Source organism: Acomys russatus, chromosome 24, assembly GCF_903995435.1.
Source record: "Acomys russatus chromosome 24, mAcoRus1.1, whole genome shotgun sequence".
Taxonomy (NCBI): domain Eukaryota; kingdom Metazoa; phylum Chordata; class Mammalia; order Rodentia; family Muridae; genus Acomys; species Acomys russatus.
Window position 1 is genome coordinate 11,931,094 of NC_067160.1, and position 14,672 is coordinate 11,945,765.

Consider the following 14,672-nt stretch of genomic DNA (forward strand, 5'->3'; position numbering starts at 1 on the left):
CTGGCCTTGAACTCAGAGATCCACCTGTCTCTGCTTCCCGAGTGCTGGGATTAAAGCATGTGCCACCACGCCCTGCTAAGAACGTTTAGTAACATTTTATAGCTACAACTGGAAGAGGTAAGATTGGAAAATCTGAAATCTACATCCCTCGTTTGCATATAACTTGGAGCAACCCTTGTTACTCTGGTGGTAGGGACAGGCATTAACCACGCTTCTCTTACAAAAATCATCAAAATCTAAGACAAAACCAAATAGTACAAATTTCCATAAAAAACGGATTCAAAATAATCTCAAAACAACTTCCCTTCTGTGACAATTTCCAAGGCATCTTCAGAGACACAGACACAGCTGTTTTTAAAGTTTGCAGGGGAACCATATGCTGCTAGAGAAAAAATAGATCATTCTGCTGTAGATGTGTTTTTACTTGCAGTCAAAGCAGAAGACCAAATTGGCTATCTTGGTAGGTGGAATTGCTTTTTAGGTTAACTTAAGAGTTTTAGTATACTGTCTGTGTCTGAATACAAAGTACTACATTTTTAATTTTTCCTTTGGGGCTCATTTTATTTATTGACATTAAATTTATCTTAGCCACAAATTTTCTTAACCTGTGTATTGCACACTTCACCCACCTGAAACACAACTTCCATTTCAAATATAAGAGAAAATGTAAAGATCTGTGTATCTATTAATCATTCATATAATCTATTGAATAGTAACTCTATTCTGACAATCAGATGATAGCAATTAGGAAAAATAAAGTTTTATTTACCAAAAATTTTACTCTATATATTTATTAGACTTCAAAATGTCCTTTTTGCGCCATCTTTGTCTAATTATTTGTTTGTTTGTTTGTTTGTTTCACTCTAAGGTCAGACTTTAATAGACTTGCAATAGAAATAGCTTGGTATACAACTAAGAAAATTCACAATCCTCTACTCACAGAACAGATCCAGGCAAACTTTCTTCTTTCCACATCAACACAATTAAGAATGTGACTGGCTGAGCTGGGCATGGTGGTGCATGCCTTTAATCCCAGCACTTGGGAGGCAGAGGCAGGCAGATCACTGTGAGTTCGAGGCCAGCCTGGTCCACAAAACAAGTCTAGGACAGCCAAGGCTACATAGAGAAACCCTGTCTCAAAAAAAACAAAAACAAAACAACAACAACAACAAAAAAAGACAGAAAAGAAAAGAAAGATTGTGACTGACTGATTGTTTTTTAACTTCAGTGTCTATTAAATAGCAATTGAATAAAAATAAAGAATATTTTATTTGGGGGAAGGGATGGGGAGACAGGGTCTCACTGTGTAGTTCTGACCGTTCTAGATTCACTATGTAGATCAAGCTAGCCTTGATATCATTGCAATTCACCTGCCTCTGACTACTCAGTGCTGGGATTAAAGGCCTGCACCACCCCAAAGCACCCCTTGGCTAAATACATCTTTAAAAATAGCCAGAGAGATGGCTCAGCACTTAGGAGCACTGTCTGCTCTTCAGAGGACCTGGGTTTGATTCCCAGCACCAACATGGTGGCTCACATGGTTAGTGAATCCAATAGCCTCTTTTGGCTTCCTCAAGCACTTTGCTTGTGATAACACAAGCATACATGCAGCTAAAATACATATGCATAAAGTAAAATCATACATTTTTAGAAATAACCTGACAAACTGGGGCACACATTTAGTCCCAGCACTTGTGAGGCAGAATCAAGTGGATCTCTGTGAGTTCAAGGCCAGCTTGATCTACATACTGCATTCCAGACTACAAAGTGAGACCATGTCTAAAGTAAATGAATTAATGATGGATCTTGTCTTCTGGAAGGAAAAAAAAAAGCTTATTTGATGATGAGAGTTCTACAGTTATTTGTGGATATAAAGGTAGGTATTTATAATACAGTAGGGAACTGTACTTGCTTAGGAAAAGTGCAATATCATGTTCTTCTCTAGGGTTCATGACCTCATCAGCCGCATGTAGTTAGTAAGGTTTACAGTACTAAGCATGAATTATTTTCTATTCAACAGTCCTTACGTCCAATTAGGGGTCTGTTGGTTACCACCAAGATGTAAGTGCCACCATTATACCCTTGTGTGTGTGTACCCTGCCATGCTGGTTATTGCTGTAGTTCATAGGCTTTACAGCTCAGTAGGATTGCTGATTGCTTTTCTCCCTTGGCATCATGTTAACATACTATGAGAGATAGTCCTCAGGGAGGAGAAGGCTTCCAGGTCAGTCACAGCTTGGTTCGTCTGAGTCCTGTATTAGAAGTGAGTGGTATCTTCATTAATAGGGTCTTACCTTTAGGTTCTGGAAGGCGACTATGGGCAATGGCCAGGGCCTATATTGTTTGGAGGGTCCTTTGGACGCCCCTGATGCACAACTCAAAGGGAAGTTTCCCATGCTTGGCACTAAGATTCTGTTAGATAATCTATGGTTCTTCGGGGGAGTCCTTATGACCCCAAGTGGCATAACTTTATTTAAATTGCGCATATACACACACACACACACACACACACACATAGATAGGTGTATGTTTCTGAGTAAACATGAAATAATTGTTTCCCTATGACTTCTACGATGTTCATTATCCCTCCCTTTTCACAACAGATGGAGCCCATCACAGAAGCCCACAGCTGGACAAGATGCAGAGAACCACTGACTGTGAGTACTGATCGCCTACTGATACATCCACAATACAATCGCTATAGCTAAGGTTCCCAGAAGAAGGAATGGAAAGAGTCAGAGGATCAGGACTGCCACAAAATATACACAACAGAGAACTGCGCCCATGAAATATGAACAATATGGCCACCTAAAACAAGACCTAGACAATGACAACACGAACTGACATCCCACTATGGATGGGGAAATTGCACAAGGCCTCACTCCTAGATAAAGAGCTACAGGCAGTTAATGGCTGCTAAGAGAGGCATCAGTCTTCTCCAGAAGCAAGTACACTGATAGGCTATCCAGTCCTGAGAGGTCAACCCTAAACACAGGTACATATGAGCAATAATAAGTGGACTCAGCAGGTTGTATTTATATGCACATATGGAAATAGATAAATATGTAGACAAGAAGACAGACAGATAAATGGGTGGATAGATAGATAGATAGGTGATGGATAGATAGATAAATAGATAAATGATATAAAAGAATGATAATTAAAGAAGAAAAGGTCATGAAGTTGAGAGGGAATAGGGGAACATGGGAAAAGTTGGAAGGGAAACTGTGTGGTAAAATAATGTAAGTATAGGACTCATATAAAACTCTTAAAAATTAAAATAAATGTTTTTTAACGAGATTGATAAATTCAACCCTGTAGAGTTCCACAATGTCATAAAACCAAGTAAACAAACACCACATTTTAATTTTGACAACCCCAAAATACTATGAGCAGGAATTCACACATCTCTATGGATGGCAGCAAACTGAAGAGATGTCATGACAGATTTCACTGTGCCGTTGCCTGGGATGAGCCACTACATTAGGAAGTATCTGATTATCATCTTTCATTACTTCCTTAGCCTTGTACCCTTAACACAATGAGTTCTCAGCATCACACATATTGTTTTACTTAGCTTTCTGTTAGTGTAATAAAGCACCATAGATAATAAACTTAAAAAGAGGAAAGGCTTATTTCAGCTCACAGTGTTGGAGATTTCAGCCCATATCCTATTGGTCCCATTTCTTTTATCCTGTGGCAAGAAAATATGTCCCGGTGGGGAGTACATGGAGCAGCAAAGTTTCTCATTTCATGGCCAGCACAGGAAAGAGAAGAGACTTGGGTACCAAAATCCCTTCAAGGGCAGACCCTCAACCAAGGCCAAGATTTCAAATGAGTTGCCTTGAGTGAGGACCAGAATCAAAGAAATCAGCCAGGTACCTGGGCACGGCTGAATGGGAGGTCATAAAACCTGAACCAATGGTTCAAGGCGCCAAGGAAAATGACGCCAGACATTCTAAGGTGAATGGAGAAGGGACCTTCTAGAGGCAAATGGAAAGGAGGGGAGGTTTGGGTATCTACACACCCATTCACTTGGGATCCCACACATTTTAAGGGAAAGGGAGGAGTCAAGGCTTTTCCTGTTCTGGAAGTTATCAACATTGAAGGATAAAAGCAAGGCAAGGAGTTTTAGAATCTGAACACAGAGGTATTTTTTTAAATACCTCCACTTGAAAAAGCTCATATTAGATCCCAGTTTAGCTATTCAAGAGGAGGCAGAAACTACCAGCAGGCCTGTCGTCGTAGCTTTTTATTTAAACCGACAGCAGTGAGAAGCACACCATAGTTGATGCACATACAAGTTCTAAAGCCAGATAGATTACTTTCTAAAGCCTCAAACATGAACTTAAAACCAACCCCCTGTCAAAATTAATCTACAAAACTTAGTAACAGTTAATTGGTCTTTTCAGTGATTGCCAACAGAGTAAAGGCTTGCAGAGAAATACGAAGGTCATAGGGATAGTCAGTGACCACCCAAAGCAGTCGCCTTTTTTTCATAGGACAAGCTGAGACCAGGAAAGTTATATATTTTTTTTTTTAGTTATAAAATATACCTGATGATAAAGTCCAGACCACCTCCCTTCCAGTGGTGTCCTTACGTCAAAGTCATTCAGCCTCAGTGATTGCATCCATCCTGGAAATTAACAAAGAAGTTCTGATGCCCACATCTAGCCTTTTCTCTGTCATCTCAGAAGCAAAATTCACAGCAGAGGACCTGCGAGCTGAGAGGGGGCTCCCATTCTCAGCAGTGATGTAGGCAGGCCAGTGGCCCAGAAGAGTACAGAGGCTAGAAACGCTTTCTCTGAGGGTGCTATAGAGTGCCAACCAGCCCTCTCCTCCCTTTGTTTGCTATCTGATGCATTTGAAGGAAATGGGCAATGGTTTTGGCTCCTAGAAAGGGCAACAATGACTGTCAACATGGCCGTGTAAAGCAACCAGTTCAAGGGAGAGGTGCAGAAGCATTGGTATGAACCCAACAAGAGTTAAGCCTCCTCATTCATCTAGACCCTTTCTGGTCCCATGAAAGCCTGTCCTTCATTCATACTTTTGTATTTGTCTTCTTAATGGCACCTTCCCAAACTGTGTAAATGTAGGCTCTATAGAGGTTCTATCTCTCTCACACTCTTCTTCTTCTTCTTCTTCTTCTTCTTCTTCTTCTTCTTCTTCTTCTCCTTTTTAATGGTTTTTCAAGATGGGGTTTCTCCATATAGTGTTGGCTGTCCTGGAGCTCACTTTGTAAACCAGGCTGGCCTCAAATGTATAGAGACCCACCTACCTCTGCCTCCCAAGTGCTGGGATTATGTGTGTGCACCATCACCCAGCTGGCTCTAAAAACCTTCTGATGATAGGATGTACTCAGCGGTTCATTGTCCCCTAAGAATGCCTCAAAAGTGTCAGTGGCCTGCTTCATTATCTGTTGCAAGTCCAGATGACCACTTTCTGGGCCCCCCCCCCTTTCCAAACGATATCAACAATAGCTTTCAAAGTAGAAAAGATAATGTTGAAACGTCTACAAGCTAAGTGACAGATAGTCTTTTTCATATGAATATTTAGGATCTCTTTCCTCTTAGTTTATTATTTAATTTAATTTAACAGTTTCTATTGAAATTATATTTCTGAGCAACAAGGGTAATTTAAGAAGCAGTTACAAATGAGATGCTCAATGGAGCTGTTTTGCATATTTATTGCATTTTCGTATCTTGGAAGCAGGATAGAGGTAAAAAACTATGAAATCTTGATTTCTATTTAGATAGAGATTTATCATTATTTGTAAGATATGTCCACCATGGTTTTACTTTAAAACCACAAATAAAGTTTCAACAGTGGGCATTTTTCTTGTTGAGAGGTCTGTGGTCAGACTAAGCATCTCGGAGAAGCTGATTAGATCCTGAGGTTTGCAAATTCAATATTCAACAGATACAGAGCACTTCTTCGGCCATGAGAAATAATTAAGAACTTCGAAGCTGATGGAACATGCCTAAGCCTGCCTCTCTTCCTGTGATGACACGATGCTCAGACATAACCTCTTTTCGTCTTGGGCCTCATCATACACAGGTTTGAAACAGAATAAACCAGTCAAAACTAACCTCTTGACAGTCTAAGGTGACATTGCTTTAGGTTTTTCCATCAGAAAGGCCTTCATCTGCCTGTAGTCAAGTTAGGAAAATTTTATGCTATTCAGTACTCTCTTTTTCCTCCCAATGATTCTGAATCCAGCAAAGTAGACACTCAGTCATTATGTGAAGACAAGGGAACATTGAATGGTTAATTATACAACAGCCAGGACTGTCTGCTGTGTATTCATTCTTATAATAGATCTCTGGAGGGTAAATTAGCATATTTAGTTTGGAATCTTGTAAGGTAGAAATGGGGCTGTTTTAGTGGCTAACGTTTGCATGGCAGCCTGAGGCTACAAAGATACCTGAGGTAACATAGCACAGAATGATGGGAAGAAGGGCATTCTGTAAGTGAGTCACATGGTAAGGTGTGCCTGATGGTGTCCGAAATCATGTTTCCTGTATTCCTACAGTATCACTGTGATCCTACAGACTATTCTTCCTTCCCTAGAAATAACCTCTCTGCCCATGACACTTATAAAATCAAATGTACAAAAGTCACCGAGTTGTAGCATTTTCTGAAGTGTTTTCCTTCCTGGAAGAGATCTCCAAAGGTCACCTAGTTCGTCCCCATCTCCAGCCAGGACTCTTCCTAATACTGAATATAGCTGTATAGTGATCTGCATTAAGAAAGCTTTTAAAGATCCCTGGGGTTGGTCAAAAATAGCTAATATTGGCCTGATTCATAGACCAGCATTATATGAATGTCAAAATAGCCACCTTCATCAAGGAAAGCATCCATCAGGGCTGTTAAGAGCTAGGGCCAGCTTCATGAGGAGACGCTTTACTTTGTCAGAGAATGGGTGGTAGACTGAAGAAATGACCAAGTGTGGCATTTGGTTTTGTTTAGGTATTTCAATGCTTGTCAAAAAGGAAACATTGTCATGTCAAAGGCCGCAGCAGGAAATTCTAGAGGTGACTAAAAAGGAGCAGATAAGTAGGACTTCTAACAAGTCTGTTCAAAGAGCTGCAGATCGAAGAGAGGAAGCAGCTGTTTTCAGCAATATCTGATTACATCAAGGTATTGAGGGGCAGATAATAAAATGTATGAACAGTATTGATGGGCCTACTTTTAAAGTGCTCTCACGCTGCCCCCCACCCCATCAGCTGAGATTGCTAGAGCTGGTATTACTTTAACTCCAGTAAATAGTAAGTGAAAGGACAAGAATTCAAATGTAATTTCAAATTCCCAACACAACTATCACCTTGTTCTTGGTCAAGAAAAGAAATCTCCCACTTTTGTTTAGACTTGTAAATGACTACAGCTGGAATGCATGTATACTGAAGTCTAGAAGCATGGTGGAGCAGGGTTTGGTGTGACTCACTTGCATCTCTAAGCCTTCTGCTGGACTACATGGAAATGGGCATGAAGCAGGGGAAATGCCCTAACTTGATAATTGTATGAAGCACCCACTTGCTCTTATGTGTTTGTGTTGCATTTTTCTTCATACTTTTAGATGAATATGAGCTAACACGGGAGGCTGACTGTGGGCACCTTCTGGAGGAGGGAGGCTGAGTGAAAATAAGAGTAACGGGTTTTGTGTGTGTGTGTGTGTGTGTGTGTGTGTGTGTGTGTGTGTGTGTGTGTATGTGTGTGTGTGTGTGTTTTTAATCTACCTTCTTGCCAGATTTCAAATTGTACCTCTCCTAAGAAATTAATTTGAAAGTATTCAACTGTTTAAAACAGACAAGTAATTTGAAAATGTTCCACTATTAAAAACAGGCAGTGGTGGTGCACACCTGTAATCCCAGCACTCAGGAGGCAGAAGCAGGTGGATCTCTGTGAGTGTGAGGACAGCCTGGACTACAGAGCAAGGTGCAGAACACCAAGGGCTGCACAACCCTGTCTCTAAAACTAAAACAAACAAAACCAGACAAGTACCCTGTGTTCTGAGCCAGAGCTTGATTTAGGTTTTAGGAAAGGGATGCTCTTATTATCTGCCTCTCCCAGCCTCCTTTATGACCCTTGACAGGAGATGGGAAATAGGTCACTGAGAGGTTTTTTGTTTTTGTGTTTTTTTGTTTTTTTATGAGAAGATGCTTTTCTCAGAAAACACAGAAGGATGAAGAAACTAAGTTTTCCTGTCACCTTTCCTCCTCCTTTTGTGAGGACAGCAAATCTCCCCAAATGTCTCTGGAGTTAATGTGTATATCCACTAAATCTAAGGTAGGCCAATTACTTCCTTAGGTATTTTGAATTTAGCAGAGTACTTTTCTACCTGATTTACCCAGATGATAATAGATAATTTGTTTTGCACATATAACCTGTAAGAAGTGTTACTTCCGCCAGTCATAATGACATACTTTTGATCCAAGCACTTGGGATGCAGAGACAGGCAGATCTCAGAATCTGTAGACAGCTGGGTCTACAGAGTGAGTTCCAGGGTAGTCAGGGCCACACAGAGAAACTTCTCAAAAGACAAAGAAGAAGAAAAGGAGGAGGAAGAGGTGGTGGTACTTTTAGGTTACAAATGTAAACAAATTCCCATTTTATTACAGTCAAGCCATTTCAGATGGAGGAGACTGAATCAGCTTAAGAAATCAAAATGAAAGAGGTGGTTTAAAAAAAAAAAAAAAGGCAGAGAATAGTATATTCTGTAACTTTTATTACCAAAAAGTCAAAACCTTTACATGCTATGCATGACATTAAATGTCATATACAGGGTCACTGCAAGCAAATCTTTCAAAAATATACATACTGTATATATTTACAGTTGGAGTTTGGGTAACTGATGCCAAGGTACAATTCAGGGTCTAACCCCTATCCGCCCTGTGGATTTGTTCAGCTACTAATTAAACAGCGATTGTATCTTCACTCAGGCACATCAAGAGGTAGGAGCCACTTTAAACAAACAAACAAACTGGAGTGCAACATGGCGATCACCATTGAAGTAGCTTAGCTACGTCAAGGAGACCCTAACCATCTTTGGTCATCCCAAGAAGCTGAATATATGTAGTCTGTCCTGGAAATTAAAACGGAAATAACTTCAGAGAGGTGCTTTTCTGGCCACATCAGAGGGTTGACAGAATTCAACATCTAAGAAGGCCTGCCACTCTGCACCCAAGAATTGTCCATCACTAACAAAGCAGCATATAGGCTGGGAGCTAGACACCTTTTCCCTGACAAGGCAAAATTAATATGCAAATAAGAGATATCAAAATAATATCTCTATACGCAGCCTCTGGAACTCAGAAGGCAATTTAGACAGTTCCTTTGCCAAGTAAAACCTGTACTAATTCTGCCCACACCCACCCTCAGCCGGAACTGAGCTCCTAAGTCTATACAAGGGTGGGGGCAGTCTGTGACTTCTGTAGGCCAAAGGTCCTCAGCCTCAGGAAGGTTCTGGACACTGAGAAGGGCTTCTTCCTAGGTTCCTGCCAGATTTGCCGGGACTTGTTTCTGACCGGGGAAGCTGAAGGGACGCCACAGAGGCAGCTGTGGCCACAAGCCCCTCTCGTTCCCTTTTCTTCTGTTTCATCCTACGGTTCTGGAACCAGATTTTGACCTGGGTGTCATTCAGCTGCAAGCAGTTGGCTATTTCGATGCGTCGGGCTCTAGTTAGGTACTTATTGAAATGAAACTCCTTCTCCAGCTCTGTCAGTTGCTTGGTGCTGAAATTCGTACGGATGGCACTGGAGGGGCTTGCGGCTCCGTATTCGGAGAATTTGCCTGCGACTTAAAGACAAGGAAGGTGTCAGTGGGGCGAGTGGGGGGATGCTGGAACTATCCAGTGGGGCTAAGAATTAGAATCAAAGTCCTAGCGCGGCCCTCCTGAGTGATAGACAGAGCTATACCAGAGGAAGCGCTCTAGTGAGCGTCTCTGTCCTAATTTTCTCAGCGCCTGGGGCATTTTCTGACCCAGGGCTCTGATCGCTTAGGGGCAGAAGCTCTATCCAGTGGCCCGGCGGCCACATGCTCCTGGCTTTGCAGGATGGAGGAGGTTCGCCCCGACCCCTGCTGCCTCCCTCCAGCGCCCACCTCCTTACTTTTCTTGGGGGCGTTCCTCTTCACTTTCATCCACTCGAAAGTGTTGAAGGCCGCCGGGAGGCCGGAGGTGGGAGAAGCGGGCTTGGGGCAGGCTCCGGGGGCCGGGGATGCAGTCTTAAAGGGCCCCGGGTGGCCGTCCGCGTGCTCCTTGAGACATGCAGGGAAGGGGCCAGCCTCTCCAAAGGCAGCGAAGTCCACCTGGCCGCTGAGCAGGAAAGATCCTCCGCTGGAGAAGACCGCCGAGGTGGCATAGTGGACGTGCGCCCCACCGTCGTCCGCCGCTCTTCCAAGTGCGCCTGGGAAGTCGAACGCTGGCCCGGACCCCAAGAAGCCGTAGTCTGCAGCTGGCGCAGAAGCAGGTGCGCCGCCCCGCTCGTAGGCGCCTTCCAGGGTGCAGGGCGAGTATCGGGGCGCGGCGGGTTGCGGGTCCGGGGGTTGCGCGGGAAGTGTGGGGGGCGACGGCGCGGACCGGGCGGCGGCCAGGGGCAGGCAGCCTAGGAAAGCGCCTTCGCCGCTGCCCAGGGGGAAGGCGGGCTGCAGGGCCACGGGGCGCCCGTCGGCGCGGCAGAACTTGGGTGCGAAGCCCAGCACGTCGGCGCCTACCCCTCCGCTGCCGCCGCTGGCACACGACACGTACTCCAGGTACGAACTCATGGCTCGCTCTACAGGACGCAAGCCGCGGTCCCGGCCCTGCCGCACCCTGCAGGTCCGCGCAGCTCCGCCTTCCCGCTACCCTCGCTGCCCTCGCCGAGCCATTAGGCGAGCGAGCCCGAGGTAAATACTGGCCTCATATACCGGCAGCGATGGCCACGTGGCACCAGGCGGCCAATCGGCGCCTTCCCCGCACTGGCCCGGTCGGACTTGAGTGCGGTTCCTCGCTCCTGCCCCAAGGCCAATTTAGCCTGAGCTGCGGGAGAGCCTCCGCCCAGGCCCGGGTAGAGCGGCTCCGGTCCAGAGCGGCCTGGGAAGGGCGGGGCAAGAGTCCTGGACACCCGCTCCCTGGACAGGTATTGCGGGAGGAGAAAGGGCAAGGGATGCAACCACAGGTCAGGGATGGTCCTTCTCTGAACCCCCAGCCCCAACCCCTGGGACCAGCGGGGTAGACTTGGAGGGGGCTGGGTAGGAGTTTTGTCTTTGCGCTGCGGGGACTCTACCCAGTCCTCCTGAGAAGGTCAAGTTACTCTTGCCTCCTACTCCCCCCGCCCCCCACTTCCTGGGAGCATTCGGGTTTTCTTGGCCCAGGAATCACTCCTGTCCTAAACCTAAAGCAAGATGTTGCCTTTTCAACCTCTTTTCTGCCTCAAGGACGACTCCTGGAACCTCCTAGGACGGGAATGAAATTATTTTCACTAGCATCCGTTCCCTTCAGTTTCCCTTCCAATTCTTGGCGACCTGGTGAGAATGAATGTTTGCAGTGTCAGTGTTGATTTAGGCAGAAAATAAGTTTCTGTCTCGTGGGAAAGAAGTCGGATTTTCCCTCTGACGAGGTCATCAGAATAAAAAAAAAACAAAAAACAAAATCCACCCTGTGACAGAAAGGCTCCTGTGAACTATCTGAGAGGCTGGCACGCGCGCTGCACATGCTTTGAAAGAGACGCTTGGCTGGAGGGAGCAAAGGCATCTTGGGGACTGGTCAGATCTCAGAGGTTTGGACTGGCTTGTACCTTAAGGCAATTAAAGCTTCTGTTCCATCAGATAAGTGCTGCGTCGTCTCTTGCGAGTGAAATCTGAGGGCTCGCGATGTTAATGGGCTCACTTCTCTCCCTTGATAATATGGTTTTGTTTACTGAGTGTAGAGAGACGGGAAATAAAAGTGCAATTGGCACAGGAAACGAAGAGTACGTGGGTTATACAGACAGGCTTTACATTGACAAACTTTCCAACTTCCTTAAGCATTTCTTTTCATGTTTTCCTCTTTACGGCAGTGGGAAACTACCAAGCTAAATAAATACAGCTCATTTACACACTGCCACCTAAAGTAAATGAAGGTGGGTTCCTACAAGCCTGGGTAGTGACGAGTCTAAAGGGTCTGACGCTCTTAGTTTATTCAAGTGCCCTTGAAAACCTGAGCTATTATTGCAGGCTCTAAGTTATGGCGAGTAGGCTTGTATTACTGCTTTGTGGATCCACTTGTTATGAATGAGTGATTGAGCCCTTGCCTAAAATTCCACTCTCAGGCATCATGTCCAGGGAGTGAGCCCCTTTCAGCGGTGTGGACTTGTAGGTAAACAAAGCTACACCCAAAGGGTGTTGTGCTTATGGGGCTGAGCTGGTGAGGCTGAAGGCTGAAGGGTGAGGCTGAGAGTTAGGAACAGAAGGATGACAGGTTACTGAGCACAAATCTACAAGGGATGCAGGGTCCTTCGAATTGAGTGGGAAGTAGAATCCCACTGAAAGTACACCTTCCTCCTAAAGTTCTGCGTTATTTGCTTTTCCTGAAGTGAATTTTTGAAGACTTTTGTCTTTGCTTAAAGTAGAAAGTATACTAATATATATATATATATATATATATATATATATATATATATAAATTAAATGAAGTAGCTGTTGCTATTTTTGTTGTTGTTGTTGTTTTCATGGTTGTGCTGAGAGTGGACATCAGAAGTGGGGGGGGGGCGTTGTGGTAGGGTTCAATATTTGTCCAGACCCAACTGTAGTTCCGTGACAAACCCACAACAAACAGCTATGGTCTGTTTGTCATTCGCTCTTCTTTTAGCTTTTGAGTCCTTAAGGGTGTCCTATGCTTCAGAGCTCAGATTGCTGTCTTCACTCCAGACTTGATTCTTTTATTCTGGTTTTGCTATGCTGGGCACCCAACCCAGGGCCTGGCGTGTGCTAAGCAAGCACTTTTCCCCTGAGCTGCATCCTCAGCCCCTGAGGTGGGTTACTTAGCATTTGTTGGAAGCCAAGCCCAAATTCATTATATGTTTGCCATCTGTGCTAGGTAAGGACATTTAATTATGTCCTTAACCCAAAGAAACAAGATTCACTGCTGACAAGATTCATTCTACTTTCATTTGCTTTACTTTAAGTCTACTACATATCTCTCCTCTCTCTGTCTCTCTCTGTGTCTCTTTGTCTCTTTCTGTCTTTCTCTGTCTCTGTCTCTTTCTCTTTGTCTCTGCCTCTCTCTCTCCCCCATGTGTGCATGAGAGACAAACAACAAAGACAGACAGACAAACGCACACACAGAGAGACACAGACAGACAGACAGACAGACAGAGAGAGAGAGAGAGAGAGAGAGAGAGAGAGAACACCCAAACCTCACACAGGCTACACTAGCGCTCAGCCACTGTATTCCCAGATCATACTTTATAATTATCTGAGGAGAAATTGGAAGATATTAAGATATTATTTGGGGAAATGTGCATAAAAATAAGTGAATAGAGGATATTTTTAGTAACTACCGAGTTTGTCTCTAATGTTCACAGAATATGAGGTGGGGGTGGGGAGATCTCACAAATTTTAATAGTTGTTCAAGTCATGAATTTTCAAAGGCCACTTGCCCCTCTGAGTCTTGGTGCTGTGGATTCTCCATGGGAGGTGACAGCAGAGAGGCCTGATTGCCAGGGTGTGTTTGATGTAGGAATGCTTTGAAATAGCCCGTGTGCTCACCACATTCCCACCCTCCCCCACTACCTTTCTCTCCCATTCCAACAGCATGCTTCTTTTCTGAAAGAATCAGTGGCTCCTGGTGGCCCTGTCTTCTTGTGCTTAAAGTTGATCTTAAGAAACGCCAGGGCACCCTCTTCCATAAACACCACTGTGCTAGCCCTCTGAGATACTTCAGAGCAAACTCCTAGCTCCACAGATCCAAAGCAGAAAAGATGACCTGGGGGAGTAAATTAAGAGAGTCAAGATGTTCTCTTTTATACCAGACCAAGAGAAAATAACTAGGAAACAGTTCTCTCAAGTGTCTCAACCATCAAAGGACAGAGGTGAGATGAAGAGGTCCTGAACACAGGAATTGTGAACGTCTTAGCAGTCTGATCACAGGACCCTCTCTAAGGAAACAGCTGAATGGCGTGCCTATCCCTGAGTCTTGCAGATGAGACTCATGGGCCAAGCCAGCTTTTGACATACTATAGGCATTTAATAAATGTCTGTTGGTCAGAGATAACACCACAGAACAAAGAGAACAGAAACAGTGATATACGCTACCACTGTTTAGCACTAGCTTAAGTAAGAGTATCCTCAGATTATTGACACTAATACTGCTTTGCATTTATTGGAATCACCATAGAGCAGTGGTTTTCAACCTTCCTAATGCTGCGACCCTTTAATACAATTCTTCATACGTGTTGTGGTGACCCTCAACTATAAAATTATTTTGTTGCCATTTGATAGCTGTAATTTTGCTCTGTTATGAAACATAAAGTAAATATCTACATTTTCCGATGGTCTTAAAGGGCCCCTGTGAAAGGGTCCTCCACCCCCCCCCCCCCACCCCCGTGCCCACCACACCCCACCCCCATTGGCTTGCCTACAAGTACACTTTCATTGGCCTACTACTGGAGATTTTAGCCCAACAGGTCCTGCTAAGGAATTTTTTTTTTTCAGTTTTT

General features: G+C 44.2%; 1 protein-coding gene across 1 annotated transcript; it reads right to left on the reverse strand.

Moving 5' to 3' along the window:
* Window positions 1-9,238: 9,238 nt before the first annotated feature.
* Hoxd1 (homeobox D1) lies at window positions 9,239-10,761 on the reverse strand. The gene is made up of 2 exons (XM_051166948.1): window positions 10,107-10,761; window positions 9,239-9,789 (listed from the first exon to the last, which is right to left on the reverse strand). Exons 1-2 carry the CDS (start codon window positions 10,759-10,761, stop codon window positions 9,452-9,454), a joined length of 993 nt encoding a protein of 330 aa, XP_051022905.1. The 3' UTR covers window positions 9,239-9,451.
* Between the last annotated feature and the right edge of the window lie 3,911 nt (window positions 10,762-14,672).